The sequence below is a fragment of the Phyllopteryx taeniolatus genome, chromosome 20 (genome assembly GCF_024500385.1).
Source record: "Phyllopteryx taeniolatus isolate TA_2022b chromosome 20, UOR_Ptae_1.2, whole genome shotgun sequence".
Classification (NCBI taxonomy): domain Eukaryota; kingdom Metazoa; phylum Chordata; class Actinopteri; order Syngnathiformes; family Syngnathidae; genus Phyllopteryx; species Phyllopteryx taeniolatus.
This window is the reverse complement of record NC_084521.1, coordinates 15,029,241-15,051,648: the sequence shown is the minus strand read 5'-3', so window position 1 is coordinate 15,051,648 and position 22,408 is coordinate 15,029,241. Positions and strand designations below refer to the sequence as shown.

The window sequence follows — 22,408 nt, the reverse complement described above, 5'->3', positions numbered from 1 at the left end:
TCACATTAGAGCAATTTTGTACTTTTTTATGGTAAGGAATGATATTCCACATTAGCAATGAAAATACATTTTGTCTTGTGTAATATTCTCGAACACAGTCAAAGAAGAGTGCAGTGTGCTTTTCCTAGGAAACTCACTAAAAATACATCAACTGGAAAGCAGATTTGGACCCAACCACAAATAAATTTAGAGGACTGCAAAAAGAAAAACAAATGTCATGTCAAGGAAAGTTGCAGTATGCATATTGAAGACTGAAGCGTTGTGTAATCTGTTATAAAAACCTATATCCTTTGAAGAAAATGATTTATTTTTCAACATATTTGATTTTGTTCACCTTGAACATTTTGTTATTCAGATATGCATGTTTCAAATGATTCCAAAAATTTTGGAACACCCTGTGCTATGATCAGAATAATAACTCTACGAATAGCTTAACTGCTTATCTGCATGTGCGCACATGTTGACTCACCTGACGTTAAGCCCACCAGGTAGTGCCTGGCTGCCCTGGTCACATTGATGTGAAGGACCACCTTGCCGTCTTCAAGTGAAATTTCCAGAGTCCCATCGTCAAGGTTACTGAAGACGAGTAGCCCGTGTGGGTTCCATGTACGGAACTGGAGGCCCACTGATATGATGTGGTGAGCGGCCCAACCCGGCAGCTGCAGGAAGCTGGTTGCGTTGAAAAAGATGGGAAAGGAATGCGTCTCCACGCAGGAAAATGACAGGTTACGCTGTAAGGATGCATATTTAGAGAGAGAGAAATAGTAGTCAATGGCAGCTATAAAATAGATAGGAATAACACATTAGAAATTTTACCTACAGGTAATCATGACTGTTTTAAATTTAAAAAAAATTCTTTTTAAAATAAGGATGGATTTACACTCTATGGTGACAAATTCAGTATAGTTTAGTTTTTTTTTAATTTGAATTGGGCTCCCATGTGGCCCAATTCGGATATAATCCATGGTATATATAATATACTGTATGTAGTGTTATCTTCATTTAGATGTCAAAAGTGTTGTTGTTGTTGTTGTTGTTTTCTTTCTGTGGGAGACAGGCCAAACGGCTCTGAGTATTTAAAGTTGCAGACTCCTGGCCGAGATGGATACATGTAAACAGACAGATTAGATACACCCAACACTTTGATCTAAATCAAATCCTCTGCATTGTATTCAGCTGCTTTTCACACAACTCACGGCTGCCTCTGAATGTGTTTTTGAAATGTGAATCTATTTTGATGAGGAATTAATTAATAGCTGTGTGAGTCAAGGAGGATTTGAGGTACGGCTTGAACTAAACTTTGATTGCATCTTCTTTTGTTCAGGCAATCTTTTGAAAGAAGATCAACAAAGATCCATAGAACTTTGGTGCAAATGAGGCTTGATATATACAGAGGGTACGGGAAGTAGTCAGACCCCCTTAAATTTTTCACTCTTTGTTATATTACAGCCATTTGCTAAAATCTTTTAAGTTCATTTTCCCCCTCATTAATGTACACACAGCACCCCATATTGACAGAAACAAAAACGGAATTGTTGAAATTTTTGCAGCGTTATTAAAAAAGAAAAACTGAAATATCACACAGCTATAAGTGTTCAGACCCTTTGCTCAGTATTTAGTAGAAGCACCCTTTTGAGCTAATGCAGCCATGAGTCTTTTGGGGAATGATGGAACAGGTTTTTCACACCTGGATTTGGGGATCCTCTGTCATTCCTCCTTGAAGATCCTCTCCAGTTCTGTCAGGTTGGATGGTGAACATTGATGGACAGCCATTTTCAGGTCTCTCCAGATATAGTCAATTGGGTTTAAGTCAGGGCTCTGGCCGGGCCATTCAAAAACAGTCACAGAGTTGTTCTGAAGCCACTCCTTCGGTATTTTAGCTGTGTGCTTAGGGTCATTGACTTGTTGGAAGACCCATTCTGAGGTCTGAGCACTCTGGAGAAGGTTTTCGTCCAGGATATCCCTGTACTTGGCCGCATTCATCTTTCCTTTGATTGCAACCAGTGGTCCTGTCCCTGCCGCTGAAAAACACCCCCACAGCATGATGCTGCCACCACCATGCTTCACTGTTGGGACTGTATTGGACAGGTGATGACCAGTGCCTGGTTTTCTCCACACATATCACTTAGAATTAAGGCCAAAAAGTTCAATCTTGGTCTCATCAGACAAGAGAATTTTGTTTCTCACCATCATCACGGCACCCGAGTTAAATGTATGAGTGTCACAGCAAAGGGTCTGAATACTTACAGCTGTGTGATATTTCCGTTTTTCTTTTTTTAATAAATCTGCAAAAAATGTAACAATTCATTTTTTTTTTCTGTCAATATGGGGTGCTGTGTGTACATTGAGGGAAAAAAAAAAGAACTTAAACGATTCTAGCAAATGGCTGCAATATAACAAAGAGTGAAAACTTTAAGGGGATCTGAATACTTTCCGTACCCACTGTATATATTTAAATGAAATATAGAAATGGAATAAAATAAAATAGTGCATGACTGATTATAGTCTGTCACATTCAATACATGTGTGACTGCTTTAAAGGTTTTGGGCAACAGATTTGAGCTGAGTTGTGTGTGTGTGTAAGCAAATGCACATTTGACTCACAAAGCTTGAGGTGTCCAGCTTCTTCCTCCGGGCCAGGTCAGTTATATTGTCTCCATTGTAGTTGATGCTCTCCATGCAGCCTTTAAAGTTCTTGCGCCCACCTCCTACTGGCTTGCCGCTGTAAGGCATCCCCCCGAAGCTCAACTAGGGAGGCAGAGGGGGATAAAAAAGTAGAATAGTGGAAGATATTTGTTTTTGTTCAGTTGGTGTGAGTTTACTTTGCTGTATAACTGTTCTGCTCTGTTTGGCTATTATTAGTTACAGGAAGTGATATTTCTTTGGGAAGAACACACTGCAACTGCCAATACTGTACAGTCCACCAGGCTGGGCTACATCTGCACGAAAACCGGGCTAGTATTCGAGCTAAGAGAACTAGCCACTGCCAAGTAAATAAGAAATGTAAATGCAAGGGTTCCTACAGGCCAAATGTGAAACACTCAAACTGAGCTTGAACAGACTGTCGGCAGGCTGCAACATCAAAATATTTTGGAAGAATCCAGACAGGATTGAGGGGAGGTGCGTGCTGCTGATCTACGGACAAGCCAAAGAGAGGAAGGAGACGGTGGAGAGGTGACGAGGATGGAGGAAGAGCACTACAAGATCAACGCTGTGTTGCGGGGACTGAGAAGAAGCTGATCAACTGGGTAAGGAGTTGTCAAACAAGGATTGGTCAGTTGGTCAGACCTGTGGAAGATATTATCTCTCCTATCCATCCAGCTAATAATGTGTTGTATTGTTGGTAAATAAAAGAGAAAGCAAAAAAGATGTATCCCTTTTAAATGAGGTGATAAATGTGCATTATTACCTCATGAAAATATATTTTGCGAGAGAGGATATCAAATCAGTGTGTGCCTCTGAGGTTTGCCTACCTGTTGTGGCTAACCAGTGCACATAACAAATAACACATCACAGCTGGAGCAATGGGAAAAGCTGTCATGGTCTATGTTTTGTTTGTGATTGGTTTTGTTTCATGTTTTCCTGTATTCCATGTTTTTCATGTCTTGTGTGCACCTTTTCTCATCAACCTTATACCTTGTGTCAACCAAGCAGTTGGCCTTTTTATATTTGAAGGAAGTACAGTCGTCCATATAATTCAAACCAGAGACGGACACATAAATGGCCAGATATTTAGTCACAAGGCTTAAATTGGAGCCGACTTTGCCAGGACACACACAAAACCGGTGCATTAACACACACACACTTCTGACTCTGTTGTATGGATTTTCCTGATGATCCCTTAATTGAACAACTTCACTTTAATTGTCCGACCTCGGTTCTCAGTGTCTGAGTTAAGAGCAGAAGAAATCAGCCTTATCAGCAATAGCTGGTTAAGGTCACAAACACACGTATGCACATATTTCAATACAGACACAAATTGGCCACACATTGTCACATGCACACAATGTACAAAAAAAGCAAATACAAGCAGACCAGTAATCACATTACACACAAACAGCTATCATCCCACTTACAAATTCCAAAGAAAAATCAATTTCCTGCTTGAAGTATTATTATGCAAACCCATTGTGCCACATTCCATTACTAAGCAACATTAATTATGTGAATGTTATGGATTACCATCATATTAGCACAGTCTAAAGCCAATACATAATTTCCTGGGTGCTATCATTTTACTCTTGAGATAGCGGAGGCCATGAGTGATGGGCAAAAGTCGGAACATTTCCATACAGACAGCCAAGTTTAATTAAAGTGTTCAATTTATTAGGGATTTTTTTCCAAGCTCTACATGCTATTTGACATACTACATTGTTAAGAGTTAATACTATATATATATATATATATATATATATATATATATATATATATATACACACACACACGCACTATATACACACACACACACAGTGCCGTGAAAAATTATTGGCCCCCTTCTCAAAGTCCTAAATATTTAATTCTTAAATATAAGACAAATATAACCCGTGAACTTCAAATATGGTTTTCGAATGGTGATTTCATTGCAGATATTTATTTACAGTATATCCCACAATTTAGTGAAAGCACTGCCGCGTCAATATGTGCATATTGTATACTGTATATCTTTAACTATGTAAATGTAATGACTTACCTCATAGTCCAAGTCGAGGTGGTCAAATTCCCCGTTGGTCCTGAAGTGTTGAGTGTGTCTGTCCAGTGTGAAGTTGACATTCCGACGGTAGCGCTCAATAACCACCGAGTGCCAGTGGTTGTCATCCAAGAGGCTGCCCGTCGTCACTGAGGTGTGACCCAGAATTGAGCCGTACTGGTTACTGCCTGTAATAAATGTGACGATAGCATCAATAACCAGAAATTCCTTTAGAAATCAATTGTAAATGCTGAACCATAATTTTACTGCCCAATTAATATTTTAGTAAATTTGTATTGTTGTACTTTTTTATTTTTATTTTGTTAGGGTGAGAAGCTCGGTCAGCCAGGCGGGGCTCAGAGTAGAGCTGCTGCTCCTCCGCATTGAGAGGAGCCAGATGAGGTGGCTTGGGCATCTGATTAGGATGGCTCCTGGACGCCTCCCCGGTGAGGTGTTCCGTGCACGTGCCACCGGGAGGAGACCCCGGGGGCGACCCAGGACACGCTGGAGAGACGACATCCTTCGGCTGGCCTGGGAACGCCTCGGGATCCCCTCGGAAGAGCTAGAGGAAGTGGCTGGGAAGAGGGAAGTCTGGGTTTCCCTGCTAAAGCTGCTGCCCCCGCGACGTGACCTCGGATAAGCGGAAGAAAATGGATGGATGGATGGATGATTTTGTTGTTCATAAGTAAAGTAAAATTGTTATTTCATTGGACAGCGATAAATTCCAAAATGCTATACAAATAAGCCTGAATGGTGATGGCCAGTGCTGCATTACATACTGTAGATGCTCTCAGAGCAATCTTATGAAATGCTTCTTAAGTGCTACGATCTTCCTAGTCATTGCTTTTGTATTTTCTCCTTTGGTCTTCTACCCAAAAAAGTCTGATATTTTGTAAATGAAACGTGTTTGGACTGACAAAAATAGGAAACAACATACACGCCTTGCATTTTGTGTTTTGACTAAGTTTAAATGTGGCGCGAGGTGGTGTTGCTCAACCACCCAGTTAAAACAGTCAGATGGATTAAAAGCAATGGCTTTTACGTGAATACATGACTCTCTTTCAATAATTCAGACTACAGACAATAATTTACACGGAATGGAGCTGTATATTCTGATTACAATCAGGTTAGAAGCCCAAACCGAATAATAATGCTCCATATAGACACCTCACTCGGAAAAAAAAACACCTAAAGTGAAGAGAATTTCACTTGGTTTAACAGGTGTAGAATGTTCCTTTGGCCAAACCATCCATCCATTTTCTACCCTCCTTGAGCTGTCACCTTATCGTGGTGGAGGGGTTTGTGTGTCCCAATGATCCTGGTAGCTAAGTTGTCTGGGGCTTTATGCCCCTGGCATGGGCAATCATGGCAAACAGGTCCTAGGTGAGAGATCAGACAAAGTACAGTTCCAAAAAAAAAAAAAAAAAAAGATCTAGGATGGGACGGGTGTGTCACGCTCTTCTGGCAGTGCACCTCTGTCAGCTGCGAGTGTGCCAACGGCCCGTGGATGTTTACAGATTTGGGCAGGTCACATGTCTGTAACGGCTGTTCTGATTAGACTTAGTGGCACACGTAAACACCAGATCACAATAGATCAAATTACATGTAATCAATTGACCTGAGCTCTTTCATCAGAATGAAAAAAGGTCTGCATGTAAACCCGGCTATTCCTACACACATAGTCCTTTAGAGCAATACCAATTAGCTGGAAAATTATTTTGTTGGCTACTTCAGGTAGTCAGTTATGTTTCAGTGCTGAAAGTAAAAAGTAAAAGAAACTACTGTATGGTTGCTATGTTGCCCACCCAGGTTAATCTGCAGCTGCAGCTTGGCCTTGCAGAGCTCCAAGGTGATGTAGTCCCCCTGCTGCCCCTCCCCGTGCAGAATCACCCCCTCGCTCTCTGACGTCTTGAACCTCAGTGCAATCACATCCTTGATGAGCTTCATCTTTTTGACCTAGACACAATACACACAGCAGAACTTTTAGTTTGATGTCTACAAAGCCCACAAAGAAGAATTAAGTATTTCAGTCGCTTTCATCACAATAGTATTTTTAAAAGCAGGATTTCACATGCTCGCAACCCTGCAGTGTACCTATATGAGCACATCAGTGCATGATAGCTCACATCAAACATTTTGGGTTGCAACGTTTCAGAGCTCTTCACTGATTGAATTTGCAAACATTACCTTGAAACGATACGAGATCACCCCCTGCCCATCAAAATTGATCATGTCTGCCCCTGAAACAGATGGAAAGAAGCAAGAGATTGAGAGATAAAGAAACAATTCAAAAGAGAAGAAAGATCACGGCAACAAAGAAAAAAAGTACTGTATACCACACAATCCCCCCCAAATATTGGGTACCCTATGCATTGCAAGGTATCGCAAGTGCCTGTTTCCAATGAGAGCTGAATTTTTAAGATGTGCCTGTATAGGACTGATATCAACAAAGGTGGCAGAGGCGACAGTGATTGTCAGATGTGATTTTGAGATATTCCGAGAAATGAAGTGAGGTGTTTACAGTAGTCTTCAATCTTAGATGGCCACGCTGCCTGTTCAAGAGGTTGGCAAAGATTGTGTCCCTGTGATGGGATTGGCAGGATCATATTATATTTTTCATGATCAACTGCAGAGGAAACCAGAAAGGCATTCAGAAGGGTGTAGCAGCAGACTTCTGCCAAGGTGGAAAGATTGTGCTTTGCATAGCAACAAAAGACTTATATGATACTGATATGAAGGCACTCAGCGAAATCTCAAGGGGAGCTATCAAATAAGCCACAGACGGTAACTTCATGTCAATTTATAATTTGCAGTGCAGTTTTTGGGCCATCCAGCGGGCCACAAAGTATTGTGAAGTGGTGGGTGACTTTATAGTGTTCTTGTACAGTGTTCAGGGCTCATCAACCTTTCGGAACCGAGAGCTACCTCCTTCGTACTGATTAAAGGCTATGTTTGATACACACTTCTTGAATAACTTAATTTGCTCGTTACTTTTTATTTTAAATATCATTTATCATTTCATCTTTAAATATACTGTGTGCGCATATTTGACCATGTAGTTTCTCACAATAATGCTCAACAATGATTTAACAAGGTAGAAAACATATATATTCTATCAATCTCTGCAAGTGTTTACATTTTCAAATGATCTTTTGAATAAAATTCCAAGGAAATCACAGATTTCCATGACTGGTGAGCTATTTTACAACAGGGGCTGCAGGCTACTCATGTGGTCCTTGGGGGTGACCTGGTTCCCACGGTACCATGTAGCTGACCCTTATGTAGTCTATATATTGCAGTTGATACTCCTGTGCTGGATAGTGTGGAAGAGTGTGAATGAGAATGTACCATTAGCCTTCTTGAGTGTTGAGAGGAAACATCGACAAGAGAAGATAAATTGTTGTATCCACATTTTTATTCATCCATCCATCCATCCATCCATCCATTTTCCTTACTGCTTATCCTCACTGGAGTCGCGGTCTGCTGGAGCCTATCCCAGCTATCTTCGGGCGGGAGGTGGGGTACACCCTGAACCGGTCGCCAGCCAATCGCAGAGCACATCCAAACAAACAACCATTCGCACTCACATTCACACCTATGGGCAATTTAGAGTCTTCAATCAACCTACCACGCATGTTTTGGGGATGTGGGAGGAAACCGGAGTCCCCGGAGAAAACCCACTCAGTCACGGGGAGAACATGCAAGCTCCACACAGGCGGGGCCGGGATTTGAAGCCCGGTATCCAGAACTGTGAGACAGATGTGCTAACCAGTCAACCACCGTGCCGGCCATTTTTATTCCAATGTGCAAATTTTAATGTGCTTTTGCTTAGCACGTGTCTGATATTCAAACAGTTTAATGGAAAACATTTTTTATTTTAACTAATTAACACACAAAGACCCAACGAGGTGAAGACACCCCATTTATGCGTGCCAGAGGTTAAAATGGGGAAAGTCACATCTGTTTACTTTGTTACTCCAAAATTACATTATTTTCAGTGCTTTCACTTTACCACGTTTAACTTTGTTCCCTTTACTACTACAGTTCCCATTCCGATTCCATTCTCACATCAATATTCTTTCTCCTTATTTCGTTCATCACTGTGGTTCTTTCTATCTGCCCCCTCCTCCTCATCATCGCTCTCGGCCATGTTTATGTTGCAGCCTCAGGAGTTGACAGTTTTCCAATGGCTTCATGAGGTATTGTACGTTAAGCCAGACTGTGTGATGACACGTTGGGAACTTAATGGAGACTTGAGAGTTCTACAACCTGCCGACTCCTGGGTGATGAAGAGTGTAGGGCGGGGCAAAGATGTTGACCTCATGGCATTGAGTAGGTTGGGGCTCAGTGGTGTGATATAACCTATTGGACTCTATCCAGGCTTTGCAGCTGGCCTGGATGAACACCAGCAAGCACACATTCTGGCCAAGGTTTTCTGACCTTTTCTCAGGAGAATTACTATTAATATATTAATTTTGGATAGGGACACATGACGGGCGCAAACTCTATTTGGACAGTTACATTTGGAAGACCACATTATCGCTAGTGCAGAGGTTTAATGCACCTGAGCATGAATATTAAAAGTTGATTGCATGCTACAGTATTTATTTCTACAGGTATTTTATGGTTATTGTCAGCAACCCTTTTTTTTTTTGGTAATTTGAATAATTGACAGTTAAACCAAAGGACAGACACACTTAAACACAGTAGGTTAACACATTGGAGGAAAGGCGTTTTTTTGTGACAAAATTAAGATGCTCAGCATTTGTATTACATTTGAATTGATTTCGGCCTTTTGCCCGAAGTCAGCTGGGATAGGCCCCAGCACCCTGTGACCCTAACCAGGATGTGCGGTGTTGAAAATGGATGGATTGCATTTCTTTTCATGCCCAGTTATACTGTAGAGTCATTAGCATATTCCAAACACTATTCATTTGTATTTAATCAATCTGTTATTTTACACCTATGTTTTAACAAATGCATATAATACAGCCCTATGGGGGGCACAAGCCAGTGCAAACTGTAGGCCGGTCCTAAGCACAGATAAATGCAGAGGGTTGCGCCAGGAAGGGCATCCGGCTTAAAACTTTGCCAAACAAATATGAGCGTTCATCTAAAGAATTCCATACCGGCTCCGTCGTGGTCCGGGTTAACAACGTCTTTAACCTGCAGGGTGCCGGTGGAAATTCAGCTACTGTGGGTCGAAGACGAAGGAGAGGTGGAAAGCGGGTTCTTAGGCATAAAGAGAAGAGGAAAGCACAGAGCCTAAAATTGAATGTGGGGACTTTGGATGTTGGGACTATGACAGGAAAATCTCTGGTGTTGGTTGACATGATTAGGAGAAAGGTTGATATATTGTGTGTCCAGGAGACCAGGTGGAAAGGCAGTAAGGCTAGAAGTTTAGGGGCAGGGTTTAATTTATTTTACCATGGTGTAGATGGGAAGATAAATGGAGTAAGGGTTATTTTAAAGGAAGAGTTAGCGAAGAATGTCTTGGAGGTGAAAAGAGTATCAGATCGAGTGATGAGGCAAAAACTTGAAATTGAGGGTCTTATGTATAATGTGATTAGCGGCTATGCCCCACAGGTAGGATGTGACCTAGAGGTTAAAGAGAAATTCTGGAAGGAGCGAGACGAAGTAGTTCTGAGCATCCCAGACAGAGAGAGAGTCATGATTGGTGCAGATCATAATGGACATGTTGGTGAAGGAAACAAGGATGATGAAGAAGTGATTGGTAAGTACAGCATCCAGGTAAGGAACCTGGAGTGACAGATGGTGGTAGACTTTGCAAAAAGGATGGAAATGGCTGTAGTGAACACTTTTTTTCCCCCAGAAGAGGCAGGAACATAGGGTGACCTACAAGAGTGGCGATAGAAGCAGGGTGGTGGATTACATTTTGTGCAGACAATGTAATCTGAAGGAGGTTACCGACTGTAAGGTATTGGTATGGGAGAATGTGCCTAGACAGCTAAGGATGGTGGTGTGTAAGATGACTCTGGGGGTGGGGAGGAAGATTAAGAAGTCAATGGCAGAGCAGAGAACCATGTGGCAGTAGCTGAGAATGGAGGAGTGTTGTGCGGCTTTTCGGGAAGAGGTGAGACAAGGCTCTCGGTGGACAGGAGGAGCTTCCAGAAGACTGGACCACTACAGCCAAGGTGACCAGAGAGCCGGGTAGGAGAGTAATTGGTGTATCTTCTGGCAGGAAAGGAGAGAAGGAGACTTGGTGGTGGAAATCATACAACAAAAAAGATTAGCTAAGAAGTGGGACACTAAGAGGACCGAGGAGAGGCGAAAGTAATACATTGAGAAGTTAGAAAGGGATTAAAGAGGATGAAAAATGGAAAGGCAGTTGGTCCTGATGACATTCCTGTAGAGTTATGGAAGCATCTAGGAGAGGTGGCTGGGGAGTTTTTGACCAGCTTGTTCAACAGAATTCTAGTGGGTGAGAAGATGCCTGAGGAATGCCGGAAAAGTGTGCTGGTGCCCACTTTTAAGAACAAGGGTGATGTGCAGAGCTGTGGGAACTATAGAGGAAGAAAGTTGATGAGCCACACAATGAAGTTGAGGGTAAGAGTAGTGGAGGCTAGACTCAGGACAGAAGTGAGTATTTGCAGTATGGTTTCATGCCTAGAAAGAGTACCACAGATGCATTGTTTGCCTTGAGGCTGTTGATGGAAAAGTACAGAGAATGTCAGAAGGCGCTACATTGTGTCTTTGTGGATCTAGAGAAAGCCTATGACAGCGTACCCAGAGAGGAACTGTGGTACTGCATGCGGAAGTCTGGAGTTGCAGAGAAGTATGTTAGAATAATACAGGACATGTACGAGGGCAGCAGAACAATGGTGAGGTGTGCTGTAGGTGTGACAGAGGAGTTTAAGGTGGAGGTGGGAGTGCATCAGGGATCAGCCCTGAGCCCCTTCTTGATTGCAGTGGTGATGGATAGGCTGACAGATGAGGTTAGACTGGAAGCCCTGTGGACCATGATGTTTGCAGATGACATTGTGATCTGCAGTGAAAGTAGGGAGCAGGTGGAGGAACAGTTAGAAAGATGGAGGCATGCACTGGAAAGCAGAGGAATGAAGATTAGCCGAAGTAAGACAGAATATATGTCCATGAAAGAGAGGGATGGAGGGTGAAGAGTGAGGCTACAGTGAGAAGAGATAGCAAGGGTGGAGGACATTAAATACTTGGGGTCAACAGTCCAGACCAATGGTGTCTGGGGGTAAGGAAGTGAAGAAAGGTGATCAAGTTCTAAAAGACGTAAAACTACGTTTTTGGTATTGAATGGGTTAATAACTGCCATGGCTCCGCCCCCCCCCCCCCCCCCCCCCCATCCCCACTGCAAAGTGTAATATGTTGCGACATGCACTTGTTGGTCACATTGTGAAGAGAGATACAGTAAATGCAGGCATGTAATTGTTTCCCGTGTCCTTATTAATAGTTCATCCAACCATCCATCCATTTTCCAAGCTGCTTATTCTCACAAGGGTCGCGGGCGTGCTGGAGCCTATCCCAGCTATCTTCAGGCAGGAGGCGGGGTACTGGTTGCCAGCCAATCGCAGTTAATAGTACATACAAAAAAAAAAAGAAAAAGTATATAACACTCTGGGCTGCTCAGTGTGTGCTGTTTGTTGGTTTATAATTTACCATAACATCGGTGCTAATCTTATTAGCATGTCCAAACAGGTCCCTCCCTCTGTTGGTCACTTATTAATATTACAGTTGACTGACTGCATATCAATTCACCAACATTGCGTAGGACCCTGTGATGCGACTATTCCACACATATACTTCGCAATGACGATGTTCAAACAATATATTACACAGCCCTACTGAAAATTAGGTTCTCACCATACTTTTCTAATGTCTGATTTTAGGTAAAGATGCTCAATATTGATCACAAATAATTTACTTCCTCAAACTCTATTTATATGATACCAACTGCAATTTATAAATACAAATAATTAGTCTGTCTTGACTGCTGCTCCTTTCTTTCCATTTCCTGACTAGTCTGTGTGGTAATTGATTTTTGGCTGATCCTTTGTTCATCAAAATGGAAATGAGCATTTCACAGCACGTTGGATCATGACTTCCTTTTAGCCTCCAGCTCCGACACACACAAACACAGACCCTGCTGTTCGATGCATTTGCACAGACGAGTCACAATATGCTACAGAATTCAATTATCATATATATTCAAAGCCCCAGAATTAACCGTTAACAAATAACATACACATTTGGTCATTCTGCAGGCAACATGCAGTATATTCTTTTCAAAGTGCACTATAAATACAAAAATAAAGTTGGGTTGACTTCTGCCATAATCTTGCCACCGTCCTTCTTCCTCTTTAAAAAAAAAATTAGGAGATTTTAAGAATATAGACGAGCTGTTTTCATGTTCAGACTCAGAGTTGAAGACAGTAGCACTGACAGTTGTAATCATGAGATTGTACGTCACACAGGAGTTTGACAGTGCAGACTTAAAAACAATGCTGACAGACCACTGTGTCAACGTGTGTGATGTAGTGTCATCGCTGATATTTGAGTCGGAATCATGTGTACCTGACTGTTTACTATTCTATCTCTTCTCAAGGCTTTATTTTGATTAACCACATAATGGAAATTGATATGTCTATTTCTTGCTTAAAAAATAAAATGTGAACAGTTCTAGAGTGTGAGGTACTGCTTTAAAGTATGCATTACAGCATGAGATGGCAGTGGTCACGATGCAGTTTATCCATCCATTTTCTATATGGCTTATCTTGTTCAGGGAGCTGGAGTCTATCTCAGGTAGGATAGGTAAGTATATAGGTAAATAATAATAATAACAGTAAGGTTTACAGTATCTCGATTTTATCGAGATTTTTGTTGGCTGATTTAAATGTAAATAGTACAACACACATTTTATTATCACCTCAAAAAGCAAGACTGGGTTGAATCGGCACAGCATAATACGCACCCAACTGTTCTGGTATTGACTTGTTTTTCCAGGTATGCTTTTCCAACTTTTTACTCCCAAAATTGCTGGTGTTTGTATTGATCGTTCCAGCCTTAAGAATGAGAGATAGATTTTGTTGAAGCTTATGAGTCTCCCTATACGTTTGTCTTACTAAGACGATTGGTAGCTTTCTATTCAATAATTTTTTTCTTTTAATTCTGTCTTTATTGAGCCTGTCGAAGAATGATCATTGTGCTTTTGGAAAATGCAGTCAGTGCATTTGATTTGAAATAATTCTGTTTTGATCATTTCTGTTGTAGGAGGAATACAGTCGCAGCAGCAGAAATATTGTTGCCAACTTAGCAACAGATTTATTGACTTTTTAGGCCCTTTTGGTGAATTCCTTTCGAACGAGTGACAAATATACCAAGGTTATGGACAAACACTTGCTGCTTTCCTCAGAAGAGAGTCACCATTCCTAGCCCACAGGCACAATTCTCTCTGCATCTGCTCTGGTCACTCACTGAATTTCTTCCCTTTTCACGGTTTTACATGCCAAACCACAGTTGCAACACACATTAATTACACTTTACTTACTACTACTACTACTTACTACATTACTTGCACTTCATGACTTGTGGTTTCATTTTAGGGACGTTCACTGGCAGTAGGCCCGTCAGTGTCGAATCTTTTTAATAATCTCCTATTGATTTTTGGTCGACTAATCGAATAGTAATCACCCTGTCACCCATGTTAGATGTTACTGTTACCCAATAATGACCCATATTTTGGTACTGAGTCTATGGTATAAATTTGGTGTTCAGAATTTGTGACAGCAAAATGCTAAACGGTTAGCAATTGCGATTAACATCTTGAGTCAAAAAATGCTAACTACCATACAGCTCACTCAAGAATCATGTAATATGTACATTAAACATCTAACAGTGTCTTATGAATCAATTACAGACACTGCTTTGTCACTTCTGGCAAAGTTTACAAGTGGCCCAACACTGTGTCCATCTGCAATAAATGTCAGTGTGAAACATTGGTTTGGCGGCGCTTCTGGGCGGAACTGCTTTTTTTTTTTTGTTCCTGGCGGAGATTTGAGACAGAAATTTAAAAGAAATTTAATCTATTTTTGAAGTTGAGTTATTAGATTTTTTTCCCCCCAGCCCTATTTGGAAGCATAACAAATACAGATGCCCTTAATTATGATCCCAAATAGCTCGTGTCGCATCGTAAAATGTGACCTAAAATGAGGTCTTTAGTGATACATTCCTCAATTTCCATTGCTAAAATATGCATTGCATGTTTTGAAAGTTTACAGACAAGTAAAACCTTTTTCTCAGTGGTGAGTGGCTCTCAAAACAAAGAATGAACCATTTATTTCTAGAAACGCGACGAAAAGAGCGAGGATTGATAACAGAAATGAAAACTGCGTGGTGGCAGCTGTGACCAGCAGAGGAAAACAGGTGAAAAGGAGAGCTGACAATGGTTAGGGAACGGTCGCATTATGTTTTGGGAATCAATGAACGCGGACTCGTTCCGGCCTAAGTACAAATAACTTAAATTAATTTGATGAAATAAACACCATATTTTAAAAAGCAAAACCAAAAAAACGGGGCATCAAAATTAAACAGTCGCCCAACCGCCCTGCTTTGTGGGTACTATCGGTGACTGCTTGGTGCATGCTATTTTTTATGCCACCGCCCCAACCTTTTTCATACATTTAGCACTTTCAATTCAATCAAACAGTTGACTTCATCTCTGAAGCAACATAGTGTTGCATTGCAGAAGAAATCAGAACAAGCAGTGAGCTATCAACAAACTCGAAAGAACTCAAAACGATTACTGTGGGCCTGTCATGGGTGTGTGTTCTGGTTGTTGTCTTCCCCCTGTCTCGTACACACCTGCTCCTGAGAGCATCTTCCCCACCTGTGCTTTGTTTACCATAATTACCCCATGCATTTAACCTCGTGTCTCATTCTTTCTGGTCGCCAGTTCGTTGTACATTGTTGTCACGTTCCAGCGTTCCTTGTTTCCACGTCAACGACTTATAGTAAGCCTAGACCCTGTTCGGATGATTGACCTTGCCTTTTTGCCTCACGTTTTTTGGATACTGTTGCCTTTTCGGATTGCCTGCCTGTGTACCGACCTCTGTCCGTTTATTTAACCTCTCTCTTTGAAACTGTCCATTTGAATTGGAGTCGTGCTTTTTGGGTCCTGTTCTTTGTTCCGTTCATGACAGGGCTGTAATAACACCAAGACAAGAACATTACTTGTTGAATAGGTCAAAATATGCCTCTATATATGGATTAAAAGTGTTTTAAAATTTAGGGTATAAACGCATATAACTAGGAAGTGATTTAGGACTGAACTTTTATTCAAATTAGAGCCCAAAACAGCGTCAACTAATTTAGAACAATTTTGCATCACTGAATCCGAAAATGCTACCTCTTGTTCAGGTCAACTTTTTATTTTATATATTTTTATTATTTTAAGTTGTTAACAGTTTATGCATCAAATATTACAAACTTTGCTTACTCTAAATTGAATAGTAAACTGATAAAAGTAAATACCTGTAAATTTAATGTTACAAATTTAAAATTCAGGGCATGAACTTTTGTTTATTTTAAACTCTAAAGCAAAAATAGTACCTGTACCTGTCAACAAAAACGTGGCTATAGATAAAAAGTTGACCTGATTGAGCAAAACGAAGGTGATATTTGGATTCAGTACATGAAAATTGTCCTAAATCAGCTAAAAAAAAAAACTTTGACAATAACATTTGCTGTTGACCAGTGTTATACTACTTGGCTGCAACCAGCAGAGGCACTGTTGATTCAATGATGTGTGTATTCTTGTGTCCACAATGTGTACTTACAGTACGAGCAGCCATAGACTTCTACCCGGAGACCAATCCTGCCCTCTTTGCTCCATTCCAGGGGCACAAGCCTCAGGAAGCGAGCCACGATCCCATGACGCAGCTCGTGCCGAATTGCACTCTCCGAGTTGGAGTTTCCAGAGAAGGCCTGTGCACATAAACCATAAACGCAGACACACATGATGAAATTAAATACATCAAAGCGGCTTTGGGGAGCTAAGAGCAAAAAGTATTTGTTCCGCTCACCACATCCTGCCCTGAGGAGGCACACACTCACAAAACATACAACATAATTATGAGTCTATATGAGTATTATTACGCCATGAGAAATTCTGACTGCAGGGGATTTGAAGAGAAAATTGTGCGTTGTTGAACTCAAAGTACATTCTTTTCTCCTCCATAAAATGGCTCCCTAGACTAATAAACACCTGTAACTGACACAGATGACAGTCCATTTGCCTATTAGACTTGAGTGGTCTAGGTAGTTCAACCTTTAAAACACTTACTATTGCACACTTTTTCATTAATAACGTCAACACGAAATCTTTTTTTATGATCCAACCCTACAATTACTTTGTTCTATCAATCCTGGAAACCTAAAACTATACTATTTGATCATGACAGTGACTGACCATACAATAATATCATTGCCCTGGCGGCCAAGAACACAGAGTAGTATGTTGCAGTCATTATTATATTATTATAAAGTTTGTGCAACGAATAGGACAATGATTATTTTAATACACAATGTGAAAATGCAGATGACAGCAAGGTTTCTTTGTGCGTGCATTCCCACTGACGCATGCCAACAACCATACTCTAATCAAATGCTTCCCAAACCATATTGAACCAAGGTACCCATTTTACATTAAAATCTCACAGCACACCACCAAACAATCAGAATCAGAATCATCTTTACTTGCCAAGTATGTCCAAAACACACAAGGAATTTGTCTCCGGTAGTTGGAGCCACTCTAGTACAACAGACAGTCAATTTACAGAACACTTTGGAGACATTGACAAAAATAACACTGAAATAATGATTATCTCAATTTACACAAATGTACTTACTCAATGTGAAACTTGGGCACGATTAATTGAACACAAAGCTGATAATCACGCATGAAGTAATGACTTATTCTTTTGTATGAATGTTTATTGTAGCTTCTGCCATCTAATGGAAGCGCATTTAATGGTTCTGCCTGTCACTGTTAGTCTCTGTCATATTGTAGCTAAACAAAGATGGTTTCAAATTAATTTTAAAAAATGTGGACACATTTTGTAAAATTGGATAATCACGTCACATTAGGGTGCCACGGCACCCTGGCTGGGAATCACTGTTTTAATCCCATATGTTATGTCACTTTCACTTACATCTGGATTTATGGATTCTTCCTGTAAACCCATTTTGCTTTAATCAAAATAATTCCAAACCCATGAAAGAAACATCATCACCTTCATCCTTTTGCATTTCTTATACATGCATACCACAGTGTGTTTCGGCCTAAAAGTGTTGGTAGAAGTAGTTGTAAACACTCATTCGCTAAAAAGACGACACAAAAAAGCAAATGTATTTTTCCAGATAAGACAGAAGTGGTAAGGAGGGACACAGACAGTTTGCTTTCAAATGACTCCACACTGATCCATGTGCAGTACTGTATGTTCCCCAAAAGATAACCTATCTGCACGGGTAGATGGTGACGTTCAAACTAAGCTCTGAGCTACTCTACATGCACTGTCCTAAAGACGTTGATGAGGTATTTCTGTTTCCCTTGTGCCTTTCCTTCTCTTTTATTTTTAACGTTTCTATTTACCCAGGAAAGGTTAACAGAGCATATAAATGCACATTCACACAGCTGCATATGGCTCTTTGGGGAGGCACTTGGGATGTTTGATGCTGTATGTTTAGGTGAATGGTTTAAATTCTCCCTCACAAGCACTCTGACACAGGGAAATGGACTCACTAACAACTCCTGTTAGCGTGTGAGTGGCCTCCATTCCTGGTAACATAAACACTCTTTTCAGTCATATACGGGTTTGATCTAGCTGGTGATGAGAGGATTCTGTCACGATCTGTTTTTAGTATTTTGGGTTTTACTCTGTCACAGATCCTGTATTTTTGTCTTCAGGTTTGTCTGTGCCATGATCAGTGTTTTTGGGTTTTACTGTGTAAGGGATTATGTGATTTGGTGTTTGGGTTTATCTGGAGATTTTTTTACCCGTGTGCTCGTTATGTCTTACATGACCAATGTTTTTTTTTCTGCTTTTTATTTTTTAACTCTCCTTGCCAATAGTCCCCTCCAAAGGTATTTGAACGGCAAGGTCAATTACTTTGTTTTTGTTGTATACTGAAGACATTTGGGTTTCAGATCAAAAGGTGATTTCTGTCCTGAGTTTTTTAACACATCAAATGTAAATACCATGAAATGAAAAGCTGGACTTTTGTCTCATATTCATCTTTACAATAGTTGAGTTAGTTACAATAGTTTTGGTAAACTAAAGAGAAGTAGTAATTTCTGTTCAATTTAGTTCCCTGTTTCCATGCCCTCTGTCGCTAATCGATTCTCCTATGTTGCGTTACGGTGTCGGTTGTCTGTGATGGGCAGTCTTTCCCCAGTGTTTTCTTTGTTGTTTCTTGACTTTGTTTCTCAATTTTTGGACTTTGTTAATTCTAATTTTTTTCCGCTCCGTTACCTTTGTGTGAATAACCTGCACTCCAGACTTGCCTGCTTCCCTGCGTTTAGATTTACCTGCCTTTCGACTGCACTTCACCACGACAAACCCCTCCCAAATGTGACTCAATTTCTGTAACTCTCAATGATACTTCTTCACCTGTTTACAGATATTTTGATGCACTCCTTGTGAGAAAACTGCTCCAGCTGCCTGCATGATTCCAGCATGCCGTTGTCTTAGCCATTCAATGGTGTTTTTGGTGTTTTGGGTCATTGTCTTGTCAAAGCACCCACGGCCTGTGGCTGAAACCAAGCTTTCTGACACTGGACATGGAGAGCACATTTCACGGCAAAGACCTTTGGTAGTCTGGATATTTAATTGTAACCTGTACAGATTCAAAACGCACTGTACCAGAGTGAGGAAAACAGCAACAGAAAACAACCAAGCTTCCTCCATGTTTCACAATAGTTACAAAGTTCTCCTCTTTGTATGCTTCATATTTTGCATGTTGATGTGACTTGCCAAGAACCTCCAGTCTTGTCTCATTTGTCTGAAGGTCTTTCTCACAATTGCGGCTTGGCTTTGACATATTAAAGTCTTATCAGTTTCCAGCTATATCAGTGACCATTATGGGCTTTTGCTTCTTTAACATGAGAGTACAACAATAATTGTGTGTGTGTAAATGTATCCAATGTACACACAATTGCAAAAAGACAATGTAACTACACTTTGCTGCACAGTCATCTTCATGCTCTTTTTTTCCCAGTTTGCAAAACATTTTAAAAAGTCTGAACTTTGTATATTTACTCGCAATTTGGTTGACTGAGTGCAAAAGACTGCTTTTGTCCAGCCCACCCCATCCCTATGAGTCCTTCCTTTTATCGGTCTATTGTGTCCATCCGGCAATTCAGCACTTATCTTGTCTTGGCTGAATGAACAGCTCAATTCAGAGGCATTACAATGCAGGAGCAAGGAAAAAGGACAGAAGAGTAGGATGATGATGAGAGAGGAGGGGAAAAAGCCACACCTTGGAAAAGTATGTTTAGTGAACCATTTAATTTTCCCTGCTCCAAAGTCAAATAATTTACCAGCACTTAAAAGGAATGAGAAAATGGTGTGTATGTGTGTAAGCGCATGTTTTAACAAGTACTAAGATACCGGGAAAAGCAATAAAAGCCTTGCAAGCACACCTAAAGGAATCGAAATTTCTCTATGCACAAGCAGAATTTTAAGGGTCTGTGAAACTCTGAGACTAAAACATTCAAAATGTATGGTTAATTATATGATACTGTATATCATAAATATTCAAACTAGTGACTTTGGTATGTTCCGGTTGGGAATCCTTAAAGTCTGATTTATTATTTTTTTCCCAGAGAAAATACAAGATTTGAAAATCTACAATCATCAAAAATGGAACATGCTGAGTTTAAAGAAGTGATGACCACAGTCTTAACATTTCTAGCTGTTAGGAAATTGGAAACAGAACATAAAAATAAAAGGGATGGTCAAGAAATCACGGAAAGAAAACATTTATATGGTCTGTTTAAAGTTGTTAATGTTGACATTGAGCCACATTTTAACATTGTTAACTTATAGAGCAGGATATCTCAGTGCCCATTTTTTTCTGTTCATCAGAGTGCCTCTCCAGACGGAGAGAAAAAAATGACTGAAAGCTATTTCCTGGCATTTGATTGTTGTTGTTGGAACAGTTGACTGCTCTAGCCTGCTCCGGACGCGCGCCCATTGTGAGCAACCTTCCCTAACAGTGCCAGGGGAAATCAGTGTGGCCTGGTCTGGTCTTTTGTTTTTATCGACAAGTGTATGAGACAAAGCACGGCCATAGAAGATATTGCAGTTTCTGTGAAGCTCTAAGGATGGTTTTGTAGGCTCTATGTTGTGCCAGGAAAACTGGACAAACTGTGGTAATACCACATTTAATGGAGTGCCACCATTCAGTGTCAAAGTTGCACTCCATTCTACTGGACCACTTCAACTCGCACGAGTCCCCAATCTAGTTCTCAAAGGACCCTTTCTGCTTAACCAAACAGGGGAACAGCTGCAATAGTGTCAGAAAATTGTGCTGACTTGTTGCCATTTAGAATTGGCAAACTTGGAAACCAATAGCTATGATAAGTAACTGTTACAAGCTTACCTCCCCGACCCCAAAGTTGTGTACGTTCATGTTGCAGCATTGGGGTTTTTACATTCAGAAGTTATTACACTGGAATGTCTCCACTTTCATGAGGTTCACTGTTGGAAAATGTACCTTGTACCTTGGCTTAGACTACTAGACTGATTTACTTCTCTATCTTAATCTTAACCCATCCTTATCTCTGTTCTTGGTCATGGGTTCATTTATTTGATGTGTGAGGACCAAGATTCTAGACCAGCTTGATATGGAAAGTGCCTTGAGAAAACATTTGTTTTAAACTTGTGCTGCATCAGTCCAAATTGACTGGACTACTTAATTCTATATCTCGATAAATTGAGTACCCATCACATCTTAGCAATTCATATTGTGCAAGATGTGTACCGTATGTCCTATTATAACGATCTCTTTACTGTGTATTATTTATCCAAACAGAGCTCGTACAAGCATCCTTCTTTATTGCGTTGGGCATCTTCCTTTATCCTCATTTTTTTTTTTAACCTACATTGTCACCTGCGAAGTGCGGTGTTAAACTTGGTGTGTTTCCACTGTGGTTTGGTTTGTTCTCAAATGGTAAAATATTCTAAGTGAAACAAAGTGCATCACAACCAGTGTCGGCGTCAGAGCGCATCCAGGAGTGGGCATTAGGTCAGCCTGGGGTAGCATATTCTGCCACTAAATAAACACACGCCACACTACAATAAGCGTTATGAAAAGGTATGCCAAGGCAGACATTGGGAAAATAAGATATATGGCTTAGCTTTAGAAAAATTTAGGTGGCAGGCGTGAGCATTTTTCTATATGTGACAGTCTACATGGGAGCCACATAGAGTCCTGGACCTTTTATTTTATGGGGTATTGTGCACCTATGGACTGAAAACACGTTTCTCAGAGTGGAGAATAACTTCTTGCATGTTGCCATGGAGGTGTTTGGTTAGGGTTGTGTGGCCAAATGTTTGGCCAAGTTTGAAAGCAGTTAGCTCACTTCAGTCTTGGTATGGCCAACAGACGTGTGCATATGATACTTTGATATGAAGTGATGTGACCATATGCAAATGATCAACAGTTTTTCTTTTT

The 22,408-nt window shown here is 40.6% G+C and overlaps 1 protein-coding gene across 3 annotated transcripts in view; it reads right to left on the bottom strand.

Moving 5' to 3' along the window:
- Positions 1-22,408, bottom strand: part of cntnap2a (contactin associated protein 2a) — a 294,944-nt gene that overhangs the window by 134,444 nt on the left and 138,092 nt on the right. For all 3 annotated transcript variants that reach the window (XM_061758709.1, XM_061758710.1, XM_061758711.1), the window contains exons 4-9: positions 16,510-16,657; positions 6,875-6,927; positions 6,493-6,643; positions 4,691-4,875; positions 2,605-2,748; positions 470-731 (exon numbers count right to left, since the gene is read on the bottom strand). In XM_061758709.1, the coding sequence (XP_061614693.1) occupies positions 470-731; positions 2,605-2,748; positions 4,691-4,875; positions 6,493-6,643; positions 6,875-6,927; positions 16,510-16,657 (943 nt within the window). The remainder of the gene's footprint in view (positions 1-469; positions 732-2,604; positions 2,749-4,690; positions 4,876-6,492; positions 6,644-6,874; positions 6,928-16,509; positions 16,658-22,408) is intronic.